Genomic DNA, 22673 nt, shown 5'->3' with positions numbered 1-22673 from the left:
GAGCTTCTGACATAAGTGTGGACATTGAGCAATTGTTAGAAGATGTTGAGAAATATGAAGAAAGTAGTACTTTAATTATTATGCACATCTTTTATCAATTCATATGATGAGTATATATATAAGTTAATGAATTCATGCTTTTTTTCAGATTTAAGTGATAGTTGTATTACACAACTAAATGAAGATGCTGGCAAAAATTATTAAGGTTGCTCTTGTACAAGCCGTTAAGGTAAACTAACTTGTAAACTTTATTTTGTTATTTTCTTTATATTAATTTACTTTTATTTTACTGCCAAAAATATTAATTACAATAATATACTTAATTTGTTCTTATGCTATGTAGATACCAAAAGTCTTACTTCATGGGCTATCAAGATTCAAGAATCAACATGCGAATATGAGATTGTGTAATAAAATTTTATTATATAAGTTAAGTATTTGTATTAAATATATTGGACAGCAGACAATTAGTGTTGGATTGTTATACTTATATTTGTATTAAATTTGTAAGCTTTTAATTTATGGTAAACATCCATTTTTTTAATAACTTAGGAACAATTTAATAATTTTGGAACAAAAGACAAGGTACCCGGTTACAGAACCAAAACCTGCAAGTTCCGGTTCCGGGTAATAAAATTAGAAACCTGTTGCAACAGGTTCCGGTTCCGGGTAATAAAATTAGGAACCTGTTGTAACAGATTCCGGTTCCGGGTAATGGGATTTGTGCAAGGTACCCTGCTACGCTCACCCCTAGGACAAACGATAATCCGTAGGCAATTTAATTTCCTCGTTTATGTTCATGAATTGAACCATTCATCAATCATGAACTCATCACCCTTTACAAAACATGGATCGGAGTAAGACAAATAGACAATATGGTTGACAAAGTCAATCTACTGAACTCCTGTACGATTGTATGTATCTGATGAGCGTCTTTTATGGCGCTCAAAAGAATAAGATTTAGGTTCATTTTCTTTCTTTTCTTTCATCATTTTCATATAATTCTCTTAGTTTTATTTGATTTTCCATTTTTATAATTCACTTTGGTTCTCGATTAGTTGTTACAAGTTTTTCATATTTTTAGTTAATAATTCATAGTTTTAGTTTTAGTTTTATTTTGTTATGCTTTCTCTCTTTGTTTTATTTGTGTTTTGTAGGTGAATAATCAAGTCAATTTGCTCATTTTGGTACTGCCTTGTGCGCGGGCATCATCTCGAGTGCACTGATGATGGGGATGCTCGGGAGCGCGAAGTTTGATCAAGCAAGCGAAGGAGCCAAGGCCTCATGCACCACACAGGGGTGCGCGCGCGCGGCACAGGAGTGCGTGCGCGCAGACCCAGCTGTGCGCACGCGCGGCTGGTCTGTGCGTGCGTACGGCCCTGTGTATCCCCCTTCGCTCAATTTTCCTATTTATAGCTTTTGACTTTCTTTTTTTATGATGATTTTTAACTTTGGTACTAGAGAGAGAATTTTCCAGAAATAGTAGAGAGAGAAAGTAGAGAGAGAAGCTTAAGATTTACTTGTTTGTACTTGAATTTGATCTTAGATTTCAATTTAATCTTGAAATTCCTTCTTCAATTCAATGAAAGTTTGTAAGATTTCTTTCCTTTGATTTACTTTCAATGCAATTTGATTGAGATTACAGTCCTTGCTCTAGAATTTGTTGATTGATTGATTTTCTTTTGATTAAGCTTTAAATGAATATGAATTTGATTGAATTTGTTTTGTTCCTTAATTTCACCATGATTAGTGAGTAGATTAGTTGCTAGGGAGAAGGGGAAGCATGCTTGATTGATGATTTTTGCTAGTTGATGATGCTAAATTGATTTGAATGTTGCAATTAAATTGGTTGACATAGTTGTGCATGTGATTAATTAAACTGGGAGTGATCAACCTATAAGATTAATCTAGATTGCATTGCAAATTTCAATGACATGAACCCTTGATTTTAGAATTGCTTTAATTGATTGAATTTGATTGTGATTTTCCTTGTTAGCCATTCATAGTGAACCCTAGCTTGGCTTATAGGAGATAGCTTTTAGATTCCTTTGATTGCAACTATTGTTTGTCCCTTGTAATGTTGAATCGATTGAGTGATCTATAAATTAGCATAATCATTGAGCTTGCATGTGGAACCAATATCCCTAGTGTTTAGCATATTGAATTCTTGGATTTTTCTAGCTTTTTGACATCTTAGTTACCAACCACAACCATTTATATTCTTCGAATTAGCTTGACATAGGCTATAGCATCGTTCCTACTCATTCTTTTGGATTCGACCCTTGACTTACCATATACTTGTATTAGGGTTGGTTGAGTGTTTACAAATTAAGTTTGGCTCTAGGGAGAGGTAGATAACGACCTACATTTTCCTCTTGCCAGTATCAACTGATCAAGGTCTAACTTTAAAAACTAATATTTCTAAATTTTGATAAAAGCTACTTTCAACACTAAACGGCCAAAACGAAATTTGTAAATTTTTTAAAATGTTAATTTTGTAAGTGTAAAATTAGAAATAATCATGGTCGACATTACATATTGTCATCCTCACCTTTTCTCTTTTCCTCTATCCCCTCCACACTCCTGCTTTCTGACCTCCTCACTCCTTCATACCTTCTCTTCATACCTTCTCTCTGCCTTGCATGACATTCTTAGCCATCTCTCTTCCCCTATTTCATTTTATCATCCTCACCTTTTCTCTTTTCCTCTATCCCCTCCTCACTCTTACTTCTTCACCTCCTCAATCCTTCATACCTTCTCTCTGCCTTACATGACATACTTAGCCATCTATGGTTTGAGTTGTGACAAAATTTTCACATAAATTAGAACACGTATTTTTTGGTAGCCTAGAATACTATTACAGACTATAATTCATGCCCACTTTTTGGCAGCTCAAAAGAATACTTCTTGGTTATGTCCACAATCCACTTTTTGCAAAATTCTACCAAAGATCATCTTTACTCAAAATATTTCATAGTTTGCATGTCACAGTGATAGACTATAGACAAAAAATAGTGAAAGTTTAAAGTTAGACTTTTATTAGGATAATGAAGTATTTGTGATTTAAGATGTTTATATATCATTTTTCTTTAACAAAAGCCTCAAAGATGCTTTACGAATCTCTTTAGATAGTCTTTTTTCCAAAAATTCAGTTGTTCAAATGTCTAAAAATTGAAAGTAAATTCAAAATACCTTAGAATCCTTATTGGTAATAACCAACACGATCTAAATCATTTAGGACTTAAATTGGTCCTTCAACCTCCTACTCAAGTGACTCTAGCAGTCAAGCCCACCCAATCCCAATAAAAAACCTACCTGCTACCAAAATATATCAGAAGATACAACCTGAACTTCAAGATGCAACAACCCCAAATTGCACTTGCATTGTATAATCTTTTTCTTCCTCCTCCGTATATTGGTGTTTGTACTATTTAACCTGAATCACTGGATTCCCAATTCGCTCCCAAAAAAATAAAAATATAAAATTAGTTACAAACTAACAAACAGGAATCAATTCAAATTATTCTGAAAAAAATAATACTGAAATTAGAGGTCGATTTTAGTTTTCCAAACATTATCTTCATTTATTGTAATCATCAATTGCAATTTCAATTGGGGTTTATCAGATGATAAAATTGAGGATTTGAGATATGGAGGGAAGAAAATTAAGGGAGAAAGAGGAGAGATGGTGCTAGAGGTTGAGAGCAAATTTCGGTGAAAAGTGCAAAAGGAAAAGGGAAAAAAGGGAATTCAGGAAAGGAAGAAGAAAAGACAGAGTAAATCTTTTGTTTATTACAAAGCCATCAAAACCCGTAGAAACCTCAATAGCACTTAGGGTCCTACCCCTCCAACCTTTTGCTACCCCTCTATCCTTCCTTGCCCTTCATTCTTTGCATGCAGTTGCAATTTTCTATCTCCTTTCTCCACTCTCCATATTAATAGTTTTCACTTTAGTAATATAAGAAGAGATGAAGTTCTTAGACCCTTCCATTTTAATAGAAAACTATTTCTAAGCAGAATATGTCCTATCCATCCCTAAGCAATATTTTATATTCTTCTACAATCGACAAAAAGAAGCATAATACCTGTAAATGCACCCATGGCACTATAATTGATTAAATTCTCAAGAATCATACTGACTTGATAGTGATCACCATGACCTGCTTGTATGATATCTACAAGACGAACTTTTCTCACACTGCACCTCTTGCAAAGAGCATCGATCATCTGCAATTTCAAATTTGGGAAAATATTTAAAATTTTATGAAAATGATAACGTACAACAAAACTAAAGAGGAAAGCTGAAAAATTATTAAGCATTAATAACACCAATTAACATGTGATTTGTATTATATTCTGAAACTTTAAACATTTTAAAAACCCACATTAGACAACAGCCAGAGTTTCATTCCCAAAGAATTATCACATCATGTTTGTTTTGAACGCTTGGAAATAGATCAAACAAAAGTTAATTGAAAGAAAGGCTGAAGGCTTATTAGACACTTAAATTCAACCTACATACCAAGATTCATATAATAAAAGGGTTCAAAAAACTGACAATGAGCAGTAAACCACCTAATAAACTACACATGCAAGATAAAAAAGGGAAGCATGGTGAAGATAGCAACTAAGACACATCAGAATATATTGCAGTCTTCAGTCTTCTATCACACACTAAAAAATGTACAGGCATATATATATTAAAGGGCTCACCGAAGCTCTTTTTGGCAATATATTAAATATTCCTCGCCAATTTGAGGAGTAACTCTCTCCAACCTTCTTGTATCCATGTTCATCATCACCCACTTACTGCAATAAGAAAAAGAGCTGGATAGCAGCAATCTTTAACAAAAATAATACAAGTACTTAGGCTTTACTAAAATGCACCAAAGACAGAAAGATTTATTATTCATCACTAAGAGGCCATTTCTCTTTATTTTTAAGGGTAGGACTAACCGGGGGGGAGTCGACCATAAAATAGTCTTTACAGTTGCCTATATGGTACCGAACAACATTCTTATCCCATTGGAAATCTGTAAAATTAAATTCTTACTCAGTTCCTACCGTCCACTATTTCGGTAAATAATGAACATAAATCTTCTAATACGTACACGGGTCTTCTGAATCAAATGGTGCTTTAGTGTCATATGAGTCAACATAGTAGAAGAAAGGCTGATTCCACATGTCTAAAATAAAATGTTTCAATAAATATTTCAACAAATACAGGAAATATAAATTTAGCAAACAGTCTTTTAAAAGGGGAAATCCTTATATAATATCAAACTCTACACTTTACAATACACATTTTAGTAAGACTCTAATCACACAGACATTACCTACAACGCATGAGAGAAATGAGAAGAAATAGGTCTGATGACTGGAAATTACCTAGTAGCTCTTCCGATAACTTCACCATTTGCATAGTACTTAATAATGAAATCATGCCTTGTCCCAATTTTTCCTTCAGCTTGCCACCACGTCTCTATCTCAACTACATCACTCCTACACCACATATAAGACTGGTTATTAAATAACATGACCTGGAAAACCTCAACAATAATAGAAAAAGTAAACATACCAAGCTGGATATCAGTATATCTCAATGTGCATGAACGCAGTCACCCATATGAGATGAAGCTTTCTTATGGTAGGGGTTGTTGCAAATCCACCAGTTCAGAATCCAACACTTAATGCATGGTTGCACCCCACTTCCTACATCACAAAGATCCCTTTTAACATTAAAATGGAAAAGAATATAATGTTTTTTCATAAAGCAAATCCTCTAAGTGAAAAGATCTCTTAACACCACTAATACAATAGTTATTTTTAAAATTGATACTAGTATCACATATCTATGGATAACAGAAGATAGCGGGAAATGAAAAGGAAGAATCAGTTCGTGGAAGATGCATAAAGGATTATTAGCACCATGTTACACAGTGACTAACACAGATTAAAGAATAATCAAAGACATAATCAAATGAGTCTTAATTCAAAATTTGGCATTTACATAGTACATATTTTCAAAGGTTCAGGTTCAGTATCTCTTGAAATACAGGTCACACCGATCTTGTCATTTGTTCCTTGAAAAATAAAATGTCTAAGCTCTTGGCATAACAGCAATAAGATGTTATTTCATGCTTCTGTGAACCATAATCACAATCACAGCCATTGACAAGACCAAAAAGTAATAACTTAAATGTCCTTGCAAACGACATCACTATAAAGAATCAATTGGAAAACCATACATTAGAAACTTTTTAATCAATCTTATTTTAACTGCTGTCACCAAAATTCTAGCAAAACTGTCATTTATGAAATAAAATCTCCAATGCATCGCTACATAAAAAAACAAATGGCTCAAGGTTCACAAGTCAACAATCACTAGAATATTCACTGACATAAAAAAAAAATGGCTCAAGGGTATTTGATTGATGTCAGGACTAAGAAGATAGGCAGAACTGGTCCAAAGCCAAGGGAATTTTCAGATGAATTCCTACAGTCAGCCCCCCTACATCTAAGGCAGACAAAGAGAAGTTATGATGCTGCATTGAAGATTTCACATGTGGCACTTCATTATTTGAAGAAAAAGGGAAAGATTAGGACACACACAGCAAGTAACAAGCCCGCATTGACCTCAGATCACAAAGTTGCAAGAATGAAATGGGTTTTGTCTCATATAAACCCAGTAGCACAAAATGAGGACCCCACATTTGTTGACATGCACCATGTCATACACAAAGATGAGAAATGGTTCTACCTCAACCCTGATAAGAGGAGATTATCTCCTCCCTAGTGAAGAAGACCCATACATGGCACAGCAGTCTAGAAGATTCAAGTTAAAGACAATGTTCATGGCAATCATTGGGAAGCCACTATATGACACAAATAGGGAATTACTATATGATGGAAAGTATGGAATATTCTCATTCACATTCAAAGAGGGAGCTAAGAAATCAAGAAAGAACAAAGCAGCAGGCACATTGGTAACAAAGGCACTCCAAAATGTCAACAGAGAGGTCATCAGAGAGATGTTACTCAACAAGGTCATACCAGCAATTGTATCTAACTGGCCAAAAAGTCTGCCCAAAAATGTGGTCATCTAATGGGACAATGCAAAGCCTCGTCAAATACCAACAGATGAGGAGTTCATTGCAGCAACAACAGCATATAGGTTAAATATTCAGTTTGTATTCCAACCACCACAGTCACCTTGATTTGAATGTGTTGGATTTAGGTTTTTTTAGGTCAATTCAATCATTGCAATATCAATCTTTCCCAAAAAACCTAGATGAGCTTGTTGCCAAAGTTATTGAGTCTTATGACACATTTAAGCCAGACGTGAACAAGTACATTTGGGTTACATTGCAAAGATGCATGATTAAAATTCTGAGGGCACAAGGAGGGAACAAGTACAAAATTCCACACATGAACAAAAAGAAACTGGAAAATCTAGGTAATCTGCAAGATCAAGTACAGGTATACAAGGAAGTTTTGTTGGAGGTTGTTGATTACTAAAACACTATGTTTAGGCCAGCAACTCAGGGCAATCATGATGCAGAGGAAGACATGGAGGTTGATGCAGACTAGGTCACAGTGCAAGGCTAATCAGAACAACAACATTGATTGCCACACATAACCACTTACTTGTCAATTTCTTCTTTTTTTCAGTTGAAATGAATAGGTGGTTAGGTGTATTTTGTGTATTAGGATGCTTCATACATTTAAGGCAGTCATATGTAACTTTTGGTTAACAAGTTAGGTTGTTCTTGTAGCCACATTTTGAATGGAATGGAATCATAATTTTTGAACAGTTTGTGGAACTTGAATCCATCAGAAGAGTGCATGTTTGTTGAAGACATCACCTCAACACAAGGTTACCTCAACAACAACCCCTTTAGTAGGATTGTTGGAGCAAAACACTTATGTGAAGTGTAATTCAATGGAGTCCCTTCATTATTTGGATTAGGTAACACCCTTTCAGTCAAAAACAGAAAAAATGGGGGACTCGGTATAGGGGAGGGGTGTCAATATCTGTAACATAGGGACTCCTACATGAACAACTCCAAAAGATGTAAAGGGATTGGCATTGCTCTCTACTTAAATGATCATTGAGAACATTGGAACAACCAAGAGATAATGTCAATAAGACACATCACAAAACAGTCTCATCATTCATCAATCAAACTCCCACATAGTGCCATCAGTCAATAAACAAACAGCATACAGCTTAAAGGGTCAACAACATCCAACATCAGACAACCATAGACACTACAAGAAATAAGCAGTTTTGCGACAGCCATAATTTGTCGCAAAAATAGCAAAAACTGTCGCAAAAAATAGTTACGACCGCCAATTGTCGTAATCGGTTTGTCGCAATCAGACTTGTCGTAGAATTTCATTTTTGCGACAGTTTGACTGTCGTAAAGAATTATTACGACGGGTTTTACTAATTTCAACAATAGTTTTATATTTTGTCGCTGTAATTAATCAACGACAAAAAAAAAACCGTCGTAAGTTACGACTGTTGAAATAAACTGTCGTTAAAAAAGAATTTACCGACGTCTGGCCGTCGTAAATGGCCGTCGCAAAAAATTAAAAAAAAAATAAACACCCTTCCCCTGCCCCCCATTCCCTCTTACCCAGTCCTCCCTACCCCCTGTCCCACCCACTACAACCTTTCGCACCACCACCATCACCACCCTATCATCACCGACAACCCCCTCAACATAAACAAAGAATTACAAAAAAAACAAAAAACATTACTGTAAGATATAAAAAATACCTAAAAATAATAACACATCAAACAAAAATACAAATAAAAAAATACAAATATATATCAAATAATATTAAAAAAAACCCACAAAAAAAGGAACAAAAAATGAATGAAAAAACAAGAATTATTGAAAACACTACAAAATTCGAACTAAAAAGCAACAAAAAAATCAAACGAAAAAAACCAATAAAACATCCATCAAATTGAACATAAGTAAATAAAATTAAACACAAAAACAATAGTAACCTTTAAATAAAGGAAATTCACCCACAAAAATCAAAGTTAACTTCAAATTATTGAAAATAGACACAAATAACCAAAATAAAACGGCAATTCAAGCACAAAATTTTGAATTTAGACCAAAAAAAATTAGAAAACAAACAAAAACCACAATAATAAAAACGAAAAAATACAAAAAAAAAATGAACATACCTTTGAAAATTTCCTCTTTGGATTTTTATGGTCAAATTTGACCGTAAAAACTCCATATATGGAATTTTTATGGTCGAAATTGACCAAATGAACTCTAACATCAAAATTGACCAAATTCGTTTCTTTTCACATTAGAAACAAAGAGGAAAGAGGAAAATGAAGAGGAGAGGAGAGAGAAACTAAGAGAAGGATGGGAAGAGGAGAGCAAAACAAACAAAAAGAGAGGGGAGGAAAGGAGAGGAGAAAGAAATTGATAGGGGAAATAGAGAGGAGAAACGGCAGAAGAGCATTTAGGGTTTAGTGTGGGCTTTTGAATTGGTATTCAAATACCATTACTTTTTCCAAAAAAAATCAACTGTACGACAGCCATAAGCTGTCGCAAATTGCTACAGTTTAGAAAACCGTCGTAAATTGCGACAATTTATAGCTGTCGTAAATATTAAATTTTTTTATAATTATTTTTAGTGTCTTTTGCGACAGTTTATTGGCTAAAAACTGTCGTAACTCAACAACGGTTTAAAAAAACCGTCGTAATATTGCGACAGCTACAAAAACCGTCGTAGAATTAAAATATTACAACAGTTTTACTAGCTGTCGCAGTAAAACTGTCGTTATATGCCCAGATTCTAGTAGTGAGATTAAACCAACAAGGCAACATAATCATGAGATATCAATCATGTTTCACAATCAAAGCTTGAGACTCATACTTATCATATCATAATCATAGCATACATCAAGTAAAAATAAACCAACAAGGCAACAGAGGAGCATAAACCAAAAGAACCCAACATAAACCAGAAAGGCAACAGGGGACCATAAACCAATAAGCCATCTCAAACCAACAAGCCAACAACACAGCCAACAAGACAAAACAGATCTAACCAACACAGCAGACCAAACTTTAACCAACAACACAGCTAGGGATGGCAACGGGTCGGATCTAGACCGGGTCTGGATGGACCCGGATCCAGATCCGTTTTTCTAGCTTGGATCCAGATCCGACCCGAATTCGCTGGGTCTGAAAAATGAAGACCTGGATCCAGATCCGACGGGTCCACCGGGTCCGGGTCCGGATCTTGGTCTAAAACAGGTCCAATACATTCTGCCTAATTTTTTACAATAAATGTAGTGTTTGGGTCAAAAATCTTCTACCGGAGGTTTATTAAGTTCAACCTAAATTAAAGTTATACAACTAATCTAAAAATACAAAACAACCAACTTATACACTTGTCTTTTGAAACAAAAAATATAAACAATGAAAAAGTACGATGTTACAAATGAGCAAGCAAAAAAACAACGATAATGTATCCAATGTGAGCATCAAAAATCCATCTTTTAAAAGGGCTAATCTTCATCACTAACATCATAAACATGTTTAATAAAGAAACAAATAATTTTAGTTTTTTTTAATAGGAAAATTATAAAACTGGTAAACGGATCCGGGTCCGGGTCTGGGGGTTGGACCCGGATCCAGATCCGTTTTTTTCAACAGGACCCAGATCCGACCCGGATCCGTCGGGTCCAAAATTTGATGACCCATATCCGTGGAAAACGGATCTGGATCCACGGATCCGGGTCGGGTCCAGATCCGCTGCCATCCCTAAACACAGCCAACAAGATAAGAGATCAGACATCAAACCAACAACAAAACCAACAAGGCAACAAATCTAACCAACACATCCAACAAGCCAAAACAATAAAAATTAGCCAACAATTCAAAAATATCCAAAGGAGCAAACCAATTAACTACCAAACATGCCACTAAATCAATGGAAAGGGAGTGAAAGACATAATTAAACAAGTTAGGGTTAGGGTTCGTTACGCAAGCACTCACTTAAAGGGTTGAATCTTAGGGTTCATCCTCCTCACATAGTGCTTCAAACCAAAGCCTTGAATTTCAGCAACTTCAAGTGGAGGGAGACCAGAACCAGCCTTCTTTGAAGGAGGTGATGTACCCTCCTTCTCAGGCTCGTCATCAGAGGAAACCACAATCAACTCCTGATGTGGCAACCCCCTCATACGTCGAAGCGCACCAGTGCTACCTTCCTTTTAGCCCGGATCTTGGTTGGTGGCCTAGCCCTCTTAGATCTAGGCTTCTTGGTAGGTACAGAGCTCCCCTCACCAACCACAGGGACCGGATCTACAGCAACATCAGTGAAATCGAGCGATTTCTTCCCTCGGGACTCCCCTTGGCCTTCAGCCCTAGTCTCGCGTTCCTCATCCTCCACACTTTGAAGCACCTGGCCCAAAGCCTTGTGGGTGGTTGAAGAACAGTATGGACCGGCCTCACCTGACTCGTAAAATTGGCGAGGAAACGGAGAATGGGTCTCAATCGATTGAATGAGGGATAGGATCAAATTACCCTTACCAACGTCGTTAGTGGCAATGAAAGCGTCATGGAGTGGATTTATGTTAACCATGGTGATTGGGGACTCGATTTGTGAATGTTCTGATGTTTGAAACTCATATATGGAGAGAGAGAATAGAGAATTCTGGGTATGAAGAGGAGAGAGAAAGAGGAACACGAAGAACTAGGGTTTTTTGGAAATTTCTCCAGAAGAAATAAAGAAACCAAGCCATCGCAATTAAATTTGGGTGGTTGGAAAATTAAGTAAATGAGAGTAGTTAGGGGGAAATTGGAAGATAAAGGAGAGGGAATCATTGGATTAATAGAATCAGATTAGGTATAGGTTAATTAGGTTAAAAAAAGGTGAAGGGAAAAATTAAAAAAAATCAAAATTTTTAATTAAGGGTAAAAAGGTAATTTCAAGGGTTTTTGTTTACTAAAAATAGAATGAAAACAAAAATTTGCACATAACCCTGATCATCTCGAAATGGAAAAAGTTGCACATAATTATAAACGGAGGTAGTATAAAGTTTTGAGGGAGTCTAGGTTATCTCCTACTTCCCCCATACAATGTCGTGAGTCATCAATCCAATACCTTGCATCACAAAACCTGTGATTAAATCAACATGATATTTGGACTGACAGAACAGTTAATTCAAATGCTCTTTTTGTAATGTTGAATCATTTATGGAACCCTAGGTTTGGGATGGAAGTAAGGTGTATGGGAAAGAACATCTTTTTCTTTCAATTCCACCATTGGAGAGATAAGGAGTTTGTAATGGCAGCTTGTCCTTGGCACTTTGATCGCCATATCTTAGTCATTTGCAATGTTGATGGCAAAAAGAGTTTATCTGAACTTCCTCTCCACATGTCGCCCTTCTGGGTCAAGGTATTTACTTTATTAGCTCTAGGCCGTAACACGAAAGTGAAGGCAAGAATCATTAGGAATAAAATTGGCTCTTTTATTGCACTTCATATGCCTAATATCATTGGGACTTCTTACTTAAGAATTAGAGCTATGATTGATCTTACCGCACCTTTGGTAAAAGAGGTTCGTTTATTTTTTAGAGGAGGATTTTCTCAACAAGTTACAATGAAGTATGAGAAGTTGCCTCTTTTCTGTTATGTTTGCGGGAGATTGGGTCATGGAGAGAAGGATTGTGGCGATGTCTTGAAGGGTGTAGGTTCACTGCGTTTGTACAATGACTCTCTCCGTGCTTTCCTCTATCATGTGAAGAAGGGAGATCGAAGGGTAGGCGAGGAATCAATACTTCTGAGGTTTGCAGACCTTTGGTCATATTTGGAGAACGTTATGCAATGGAATCAATGAAGGATTGTAGGATTTGTGGGAAGAGAAAAGTGCCTCTAGGGTGTGATGATATTGGAAACATTATGGGGATTGATAGAAGGAAAAGATTCAAGCCTTCTATTAGCCGGGGGAAGTGGAAAAGGTTAAGTGGTAAGGGGAATAGTAATTCTGATAGATCGGAGAATTCTCTACAGTCGGGGTGTTTTGATAAAGGCAGTTGTAAGGGCAAAGGATCTGTGAACCTCAATTTAATTAAGAATTGTGATAAGATGAGGTCTGGGGTTAAGGTATTTGGTCCCTGTTAAAGGTCTGTTTCAGCGCAGAATTTTACACAGTCACATTTAGGTGATGAGGGTAATATGTCTCCTTATTTACAGTGTCTTGACCTTTTTAAAAAACGTAGAGGGTCTTCCAATCACCACCATTTGGGTAGTGTTTTAGGTTTAACTTCTGAGGGTTTGGTGGCTCCCCGGTCTGAGCCACCACGAGTTCCATGAATGTGGCAGCCTGGAATTGTAGGGGTCTTGGAGCAGCGAACTCCCCTAAGGTTCCGTATATTGCCTCGTTAGTCCGCTCTTATGGTGTTGATATTATGTTTTTAGTTGAAACCATAACTAGTGTTTTTGTTGCTGTACAAAAGTTGTCCTCTTTAGCTTTTAGTGGGTTTTGTGGTATGGATGTTGATGGGCTTAGTGGGGGATTAGTTGTTTTTTGGTTTGCACCCCTTAAGGTAGTTCCTATTTCAGTTTCACCTAACGTAATCTTTTGTGAAATCCATGTTCCTTGTCAACTAATCAAGAATGTAGTTTTTGTGTACGGATCACCTCACATTTCGGCTCGTAGTTCTGTTTGGGATAAGGTTTCTACTATTCTTAGGACAGTCGACAATGTTGTTTTACTAGGAGACTTTAACCAAGTTGAATACTTGACATACAAAGTGGGTGGGTCCTTTAACATTCCTGGTCGTCAGGACTTTGTGGATTGGAAATTAAATGAAGAATTAATGGATGTACCTTTTTCAGGACCTCCTTATACTTGGCCTAATGGCCAATTAGATGCCCCAATATTCGAGCATCTTGACAAGGCTTATAGAATTGAGAATTGAGAATTGGTGTTTGTTATTTCGGGAAGTTTCCTTACTTATTGGTACCAATTGGCAAGTTAATGCCCAGGGGTCTAAGATGTTTTCAATTTGTCGTTAATTGGATTATATTTGTCGTTTGTTATTGGCTTGGTGTGTTGTTCATAAGAAATCGTGGGGTATTGACTGGAGGAAGATAGAGACTTCCATTTTCTCTTTATCCGGTACTTTGGCTACTGAGTCAGATCGTATGAGATTTATTTCCGCAAGGAAGGAAGTTCTAGATCAAGCCCAAGTTGAATTTCTTTATTAGAAACAGCGAGCTAAGGTTAAATGGGATGCATTGGGAGAGGCGCCGACTCGGTTTTTGTTTGTTTCAGTGCAGGCTCGTAAACAACGCAATAAGATTATCAACTTGAAAGATGTTTTGGGTAATTGGGTAACAGATTCGGCTGGGATCACACAGATGTTAACTGATCATTTCTCGAACCTTTACCAATGTCATGCCCCTTCCATTGGAATTCCGGTCTTAGAGTAGGAAGATTTACAGCTTCCTACTCTTTCTTCCTCTGCTTGTCAGGAGCTTATGTTACCTTTTTCAGATATGGATATCAAAGATGCTATGTTCCATATTGGTAATGACAATCTCCAAGTCCGGATGGGTATACGGCAGCCTTCTTTAAGACCCATTGGTTAGTGGTTGGTGCCTCGGTGACGGAGGCCATTCACTTCTTTTTTACCCATGGTTATCTTCTTAAGGAATGGAGCCGTACCTTTTTTATTTTACTGCCTAAGGTGGACCACCTAGAGGAGCTTTCTCAGTTCCGTCCTATTGGTCTCTGCAATGTCCTTTATAAATGTATTGCTAAATGTTTAACGAATCGCCTTCGAAGATTCTTGTCTTCTTTGATTTTAGGATTTCAGAGTGCCTTTGTACCTGGTAGGTTAATGTCGGACAACAGTCTGCTTGCTCATGAGCTTCTTTCCTATATGAATTCCTCGACTTTTAAATTCTGCTCAGCAGCCCTTAAGTTGGACATGAATAAGGCTTATTACAGGGTTAATTGGAAATTCTTGAGGCAAGTTTTAAGGGCTTTTGGTTTCCCTCCATATTGGGTTCATATAATTCAGTAGTGTGTTACAACGGTTTCATACCAGATCTTAGTTAATGGGTGTCCGTCCAAGACTATACATCCTCGCTGCGGTCTCAGACGGGGGGATCCTCTTTCCCCGTATCTTTTTGTCCTTTGTATGGAGGTTTTTTCTTTAATGATTAGGCGTGCTGAGGCTTTTGGGTTAGTTCGAGGACTTTAGATTTCCCGTAAGGCCTCGCCCGTCTCCCATCTCTTCTTTGCTGATGATGCCTTGCTTTTCTTTCGAGTTTCGCCTTCTGCTTGCGACAACTTGATGGCTATCATTAATAAATTCTGTTGTGCCTCGGGCCAAATGGTTAATCTCCAAAAATCGTTTGTGAAGTTCAGTTCTAATACTCCATCGGATTATAGGGATTATTTGGCTTCTGCGTTACGTATGGATTCTCGGAGCTCTTTAGGTACTTATCTGGGTATGCCAGTTGATATGGGTAGGGGGAAGTGTCAGGTTTTCCAGCCTATGGTTGATAAACTTGTTCAATGCCTTTCATCTTTTGCTTCTTTGCGCTTTTCAGCGGCTGCGAAGTTAGTTATTATCAATTCTATTTGTGTCGCTTCCTTCAACCATATCCTCTTGGTGTTTAAAGTGCCTTCTACGGTTTGTAATAGGCTTGATAATCTCCTAGCTCGTTTTTGGTGGCATTCTCTCCTTCCTCTAAAGGAGTAGCATTATCTCCTTCATCTGCTCTTTATTTACCTCGAGGGCTGGGAGGTTTGGGTATTCGGAAATTTAGTTGCTTTAATGCTGCTCTCCTTGCTAAGCAGTCTTGGCGGCTTATGCATAATTCTTAGCTTCTTATTTTCAGGATGTATCGAGCAAAGTATCCGTCTTTGCTGGCTTCTCATGGTACTGCTAAGACGAGCAGGCCATCTTGGGGTTGTCGTAGGGTTTTCAGACCCTTCGTCATGGTTTGATGTGGAAGGTGGGATCTGGTACCAACATTAGTATTCTTGATGATAGTTCGGTGCCTGGGATTCAGGTTCAGTTTAAGGATTCCGTAAACAAGATGGGTGCCTCATCCTTTGTTTCTGATCTAATTAATGTGCGTTTGAACGCATGGAATACGGGTATGATTCATCGGTTGTTTCCTCCTCGTACGATTGGCTTTATTTTGGGCCTTGAACGGCCAAAGGAAAGAATCGATGATTTTGTTTATTGGAAATTTACCAGGGATGGGATTCTCCACGAAGACTACGTATGTGTGCTCCTTGTGTTATGAGAATGGTGATCAGCGGTCACATTTGGTTCTTAACTCAAGTTGGTGGAGGCATTTCTGGGCTTCGCCTTTACTTCCGAATTGGAAAATGTTTGCTTGGAAGATAATCCATAATGCGTTGCCTTCTGCTTCGTTACTTACTTGGAAGGGTTTGCCTGTGGAATCCAAATGTGGGTTCTGTCATCAGGAGGTGGAGACTCTTTCTCATCTTTTCCGAGATTGTCCTTTTACTTGGAGTTTATGGGAGGACTGACCTTGTGGATCGGCCTTGAATATGTCCCAAGATCAGTCCTTTGAAGAGTGGTTTCCTGAGGTTCTTTCTAGGTTTCTTCATGATAAGGACTGGTTGATGTTAGATCATTTTTTTAGTTTGTTATGGGCCCTCTGGCTTACTCGAAACTCCATGAGGTTTTGTTCTGCGGTCTATTCTCCTGAATCGATTTTGGATCTAGCTTCTAGTTGGGTGGATAGGTGTTCCGAGGCTAGGTCGTTCATATATGATATTACTCTTGAGTTTCCTCCATCCTGGGTTTTCTTGTACTATGTCTTCTGTAGTTCTTCGAGGGAATGCTTTGGATGCTTGTACAGTCAGTCTTACTTTTGATGGGGCCTGGAGTTTTGGTAGTCATAATGCGGGTAATGGATGGGTATTCTTGGACCTGGCTTGTGATATTCATCTTGGGGGTGGGGCGCAGGCTTGTAGCTCTAATTCTTCGTTCCAGTCTGAATTGATGGCTTGTCTGTTTGCTTTACGCCATGCTATGCAGCGTGGGTATTCTTCTTTACATATTCTTACTGACCGTTTTTCGGTGGTGGATCTGCTTCGTTCTCAGTTTCCGAAAGATATTTTTGTATGTTGGATTCAACAGGAACTTCTGGAAGTTATTGGGGATTTGGTTGTATGTCATATTCAGAAGGTTCCAAGGTCTACGATTGCTCAGACTCACTGTTTAGCAGGGATGACGCGTCGGCGTGATTTACCTTATTTCCGTTTTTAGTTTGTTTGTTTGTTGTTAATTTGTTTGTAAGTTCTTTTGTTTAAAAAAAAAAAAATCAACATGATATCACTCCTCTAACCAAAAACCAATCAATTGACTAAAACCAGTCAGAATCCAACGGCAAAGATTTGCTTATGACACACTAGGGTTTCCATTCTCTAAAGCCCAACAAAAGCCCACCATCTTCATCTTCATCTTCCTTGGTATATAAACCAAACAGTCATTCATTCCCGGGTTGCGGTGCAGTCCCCCCCGTCTGTCTGCCCTCCCAACCTCTCAACAAAAACACCAAAAAAATTCATTCTTTTCTCAATTTTTCTCCCTTCTTTTCCATCGTCGTTCATATTTCTCGACGATTTATCACTCTCTCTCCTCAATTTATCCCCCAAAATCTCCCAAAAATATTTATAGGGTTTTCACAAATTATCAGTGTTATTCCTAGGGTTTTATCGTTTTTCAATTTTGCAACTGATATTATTATTCGAGGAGAGATTGAGAGAGTATCCTTTAAAAAAAATCAGTAGAAAATTTTGTGTTGATTTATTTGTGTGTGTTGTTAGTAATGGCTCAAGTTCAGGCTCCGGCTTCGGTTTCGGCTCCAATTGCGGGTGCTCCTAATGGAGTGGCGAACCCTAATGGCGGCGCTGCCGTTGGTGGTGCTGGCAATGGTGCTGGTGCTGCGGCATTTGTTACGACGTCGCTTTACGTCGGTGACCTCGATTTCAATGTCAATGACTCGCAGCTTTACGATCTGTTTAACCAGATTGGTCAGGTTATTTCTGTTAGGGTTTGCAGGGATTTGTCTACTCGCCGATCTCTTGGATATGGTTATGTCAACTTCAGCAACCCTCAAGATGGTTTGTTCTCTTCATTTTTTTTCTCGATATTTTATTGATTTAATGTTGATTTTAATGGTAGAAATTATATTATTGTGTTTTTGTTGTGATTTGGTATTGAGATGATTTCTGCGTTTGATTGCTGTTGATGTTTATTTGTCTGCATTGTTGATTGCGGCATGTTGTTACTATATGGCGTAAATTTTACTATGGCTTGTTGATGAATCAATGTTGTTAGATTGATTGTGTTTTAAGTTATGGTTGAATTTAATATGCTGGTTAGATGATTATGTTGTAATGTATACAAACTCCTAGGTTGAAGATTTTCTGTTTTCCAGTGTATGAATTGGCGGTTGCGGATCCTTTCCTTTTGCAGCTTGTTGATTGTGCAATGTTGTTTGCGTGTTTCAGCCTGTGACATTTGATTCTGGATTTAACATTGTGTGCAATGATGATATAGTGTACCTTAATATCCTATTAGGGTTGTGATTCAGCTGTCTTATTTTGTTTGTTGCACCGTGTTTGTACCGTATGTTATATTGGTGGAGTTGGCTGAATTTCTTGTTCAGGTATTGTGATGTGAGAAACTGGAAATTCTCCTAAGATGGTTATTACTTAGGAGATTGTGATAAATTAATTTACCTACATATTTCATTATGTTCCTGTGTAATCTAAGTTAATATTGGGTAAAATCTGTAATACAATTGATTTCTAATTTATCTGTCTTATTGTATGGTATTTTAAATCTTTGACGTCTCTTCTATAAATTGTTTCTGTTTTTACTAGAACTGAAAAAGTTGTTAGGACATGTTGCCTAATGCGAATCATTCTTATTTATAATGTGTTTGTTGAAGTTAGTTGGTTTAATTGAACAAAGGAGGCCTTGTATAATCAACTTTAAAAGTTGTAAAATTTCAGTTAAAATAATTAATGAGAATTAATTTTGCTACAGAGGCAATTGGTTAGTAGGCCTTAGGTTCTAAATTGCTCTGTATGGATTTGTGCTTACTAGATTATTGTTAATTACTGAATTTTTAAATTCTTATTGTTCTGGTTCAATTTTTGCCTTACAGCTGCGCGGGCATTGGATGTGTTGAACTTCACTCCTCTGAATGGAAAGCCTATTAGAGTTATGTACTCTCATCGAGACCCTAGTATTCGTAAAAGTGGGTCTGGTAATATCTTTATCAAGGTAAAGGATTATTTTTTCTTGTAAATGGTTCTTTTCCTGCTTTTGCTTTGGTTTCTTTTGAAAGATTTATGTTTCCATTCTAGGTTTTTTATCATTTATATTTGTGTTTTCAGTCCTTTGCTTTTTTTCAACGTGGTTCTTTTAAAGAAAGGTCTCTTGGGTTTGGGAACCTCCTTGGGCCAGCTTTCCTATTTTAATCTCTGAATATTTTCTGATCTTTTGTGATTTTGCAGAATTTGGACAAATCCATTGATCACAAAGCTTTGCATGACACATTTTCTTCCTTTGGAAACATCCTGTCATGCAAGATAGCTACTGATTCTAATGGTCAGTCTAAGGGATTTGGGTTTGTTCAGTTTGATCTTGAAGAAGCTGCTCAAAAAGCTATAGAGAAGCTAAACGGGATGCTGATCAATGATAAACAAGTGTATGTTGGGCACTTTGTTCGTAAGCAGGAAAGAGATTCCAATTTGGGTGGAACAAGATTCAACAATGTCTATGTGAAAAATTTGGGTGAAGTAACTACCGATGACGACTTGAAAAAAGTATTTGGTGAATATGGACCTATAACCAGTGCTGTTGTGATGAGGGATGCTGATGGGAAAACAAAAGGGTTTGGATTTGTGAACTTTGATAATGCTGAAGATGCTGCCAATGCAGTTGAGGCATTAAATGGTAAGAAATTTGATGACAAAGAGTGGTATGTGGGGAAGGCACAGAAGAAATCTGAAAGGGAGCAGGAGCTAAAGGGAAAGTTTGAGCAGACCATGAAGGAAGCTGCTGACAAGTACCAGGGTGCCAATTTGTACATCAAGAACTTGGATGATACTGTTGATGATGAGAAGCTTAAGGAGATGTTTGCAGAGTTTGGAAAAATTACATCTTGCAAGGTATTTAGGTATTCAACATATCTAGTGCCAGTATATGATAAATGTAGCCAGCCTTAATTATTTGTATGATTGACTACAGGTTATGCGTGATCCTAGCGGAATAAGTAAGGGATCTGGCTTTGTGGCATTTTCAAACCCTGAAGAGGCATCCCGAGCTGTAAGTTTGTTTCCTTGTGATTCACTTAGACTTATGGTTAAATGTTGGTGTATGTTAAATTTCAAGTATTGATAGTTATCTTTATATCTCAGCTTTCCGAGATGAATGGAAAAATTATTGTCAGCAAGCCTTTGTATGTTGCCCTTGCACAGCGTAAAGAAGAAAGAAGAGCTCGCTTGCAGGTGAATCTCTGGCTCCACCCCTTTTGATTTTCATATCATATTTTTGCAGTAGCTCTAAGTTCCTGAAGCGTGCTCAAGTATTTTTGTTTCCTTTTGAAACTACGTATAAAATTGAGTTTGAAATATACATTTAAGGGAAATCAATAATTAATAAAATGTTGCACGTTTTGACATTTGATTTTGTATGTAAAGTGTTCGAAGTCTGTGATAACTATAAGAGGATGAAGCATTCGTTTTGGTGCCTTTCATCTACTGCATGCTTTGATTAGTTTTGGAATATTGCATGACTGATTTTCCCATTTTCTATTCACATCATTAGATCTGGAAACATTCTGAATGTTACTTTTATTATTTATGTTTGCATGCAATTGACAAATACAGGTTCAGCTAACATGTTAGTCTCGTGATAACATGGATATGTAATGCTCGACTAGCTGTTTTTTCCTTGATAAAAATAAAAGAATGGCTTCTGACGGCAGGGTTAAGAAAACACTTAATTTTACAATACCATGTAATACCTAGGGTTACCATTACTCTGATTTGCTTCTGCATTGTTTTGCCTGATGATTTTAGCTTGCTTATTTATCACAGGCTCAGTTTTCGCAAATGAGGCCAATAGCTATGGCACCTTCTGTTGGTCCCCGCATGCCGATGTACCCTCCTGGAGCACCTGGCCTTGGCCAACAGATTTTCTATGGGCAAGCACCACCTATGATTCCTCCACAAGTAAGGACCGTAGAGCTATTGTACTTCAAATCTTAGAGTTAATTTTTTTCTCTCTTGTGCACTATTAATCTTCTATATTAATTGGTATTAATTATTCCAACATTTTTGTTTGTGTTCAAGGGTGGATTTGGCTATCAACAGCAGCTTGTACCTGGAGTGAGACCTGGAGCTGCCCCAATGCCCAATTTCTTTGTGCCTTTTATGCAGCAGGGTCAGCAGGGTCAGCGCCCAGGAGGTAGACGGGGTGCAGGTCCTGGACAGCAAAATCAGCAGCCTGTCCCAATGATGCAGCAGCAGGTATAGCTAAATTCTATCAGTTTTGGTGCTTGACATTATCAATTCTGTTGCGTAAAATGTATTATTGTGATGTTCAGATGCTTCCAAGGGGGCGTGTCTATCGCTACCCACCTGGGAGGAACATGCCAGAAGTCCCGATGCCTGGGACTATGCTTCCTGGATATGACATGGCCGGCATGCCTATCCGTGATACTGGAATTGCTCAGCCTGTGCCCATCACTGCATTAGCAACTGCCTTGGCCAATGCATCTCCTGAGCAACAAAGAACAGTATGTTGCTTGTGATATTTGAATGATGTATCTAGGTTTTTATTTATTTTGCCCGACAGTTAGATTTGTGGTTGGAATTGACTTGATAACCTTTTCCTTTTTATCTTTAGATGCTTGGAGAAAGCTTGTACCCTCTGGTGGATGCCATCGAGCATGACAATGCTGCCAAGGTGACTGGTATGCTACTAGAGATGGACCAGACTGAAGTTCTGCATTTGCTTGAGTCTCCAGATGCATTGAAGGCTAAAGTTGCGGAGGCTATGGAAGTACTGAGGAATGTTGCACAACAGCAGGGTGGAAATGCTGCTGATCAGTTGGCTTCATTGTCACTCAATGACAACCTGGTATCTTAAGATGCAGCCTCATTAGATTGCTGTACCTGGTGGAAAATTCCTTTTGGTAGTTTAGGCTTAGATACCTTTCTAAACAGCAACTTGACACATTTTGGTTCTCGTTTTGTTATGTTGCTGTCTTGCATTGTTTTGTTTGTTTGGAGGATTGCTATGCTCGATCAGACCCCTTTTTTAGCTTGAAACTTGTTCTTACAGTTATTGTCCTCATGCATTGTCGTTTAAAATTATGGGGGTCAAAATTTGCTAATTTGCAAGTGAGATTCCTTGCGAATTTACCTTTGAACTCGGTGTTTTGGCATATAGAACATAAAGTGTGCATTTGGTATGCATCAATTCAAAAGGTACTGTACAGAAGAAAAATGCTCCAATGTATGCGATTTTGGTATGCATCAATTCAAAAGGTACTTTTCAGAAGAAAAATGCTACAATGTATGCGATAATAAATGCAGTAGCTGCCCCA

At 37.5% G+C, this 22673-nt stretch overlaps 2 protein-coding genes across 2 annotated transcripts; both read left to right on the top strand.

The window, feature by feature from the left end:
• The first annotated feature begins 13357 nt into the window (after nucleotides 1-13357).
• On the top strand, nucleotides 13358-13969 carry LOC145591966 (uncharacterized). The gene has a single exon (XM_081648443.1). The coding sequence runs from the start codon at nucleotides 13358-13360 to the stop codon at nucleotides 13967-13969; it is 612 nt and encodes a 203-aa protein (XP_081504569.1).
• A 3571-nt stretch (nucleotides 13970-17540) lies between these two features.
• On the top strand, nucleotides 17541-22395 carry LOC145591606 (polyadenylate-binding protein 2-like). Its single transcript, XM_081648115.1, has 9 exons — nucleotides 17541-18168; nucleotides 19221-19339; nucleotides 19573-20229; nucleotides 20309-20386; nucleotides 20479-20568; nucleotides 21160-21294; nucleotides 21415-21591; nucleotides 21669-21860; nucleotides 21971-22395. The coding sequence occupies exons 1-9, from the start codon at nucleotides 17874-17876 to the stop codon at nucleotides 22211-22213; spliced, it is 1986 nt and encodes a 661-aa protein (XP_081504241.1). The 5' UTR covers nucleotides 17541-17873; the 3' UTR covers nucleotides 22214-22395.
• Nucleotides 22396-22673: the final 278 nt, after the last annotated feature.

The sequence above is a fragment of the Chenopodium album genome, chromosome 18 (genome assembly GCF_948465745.1).
Source record: "Chenopodium album chromosome 18, dcCheAlbu1.1, whole genome shotgun sequence".
Classification (NCBI taxonomy): domain Eukaryota; kingdom Viridiplantae; phylum Streptophyta; class Magnoliopsida; order Caryophyllales; family Amaranthaceae; genus Chenopodium; species Chenopodium album.
Note: the sequence above shows the minus strand (reverse complement) of the source record. Positions and strands in the feature narration are given on the sequence as shown.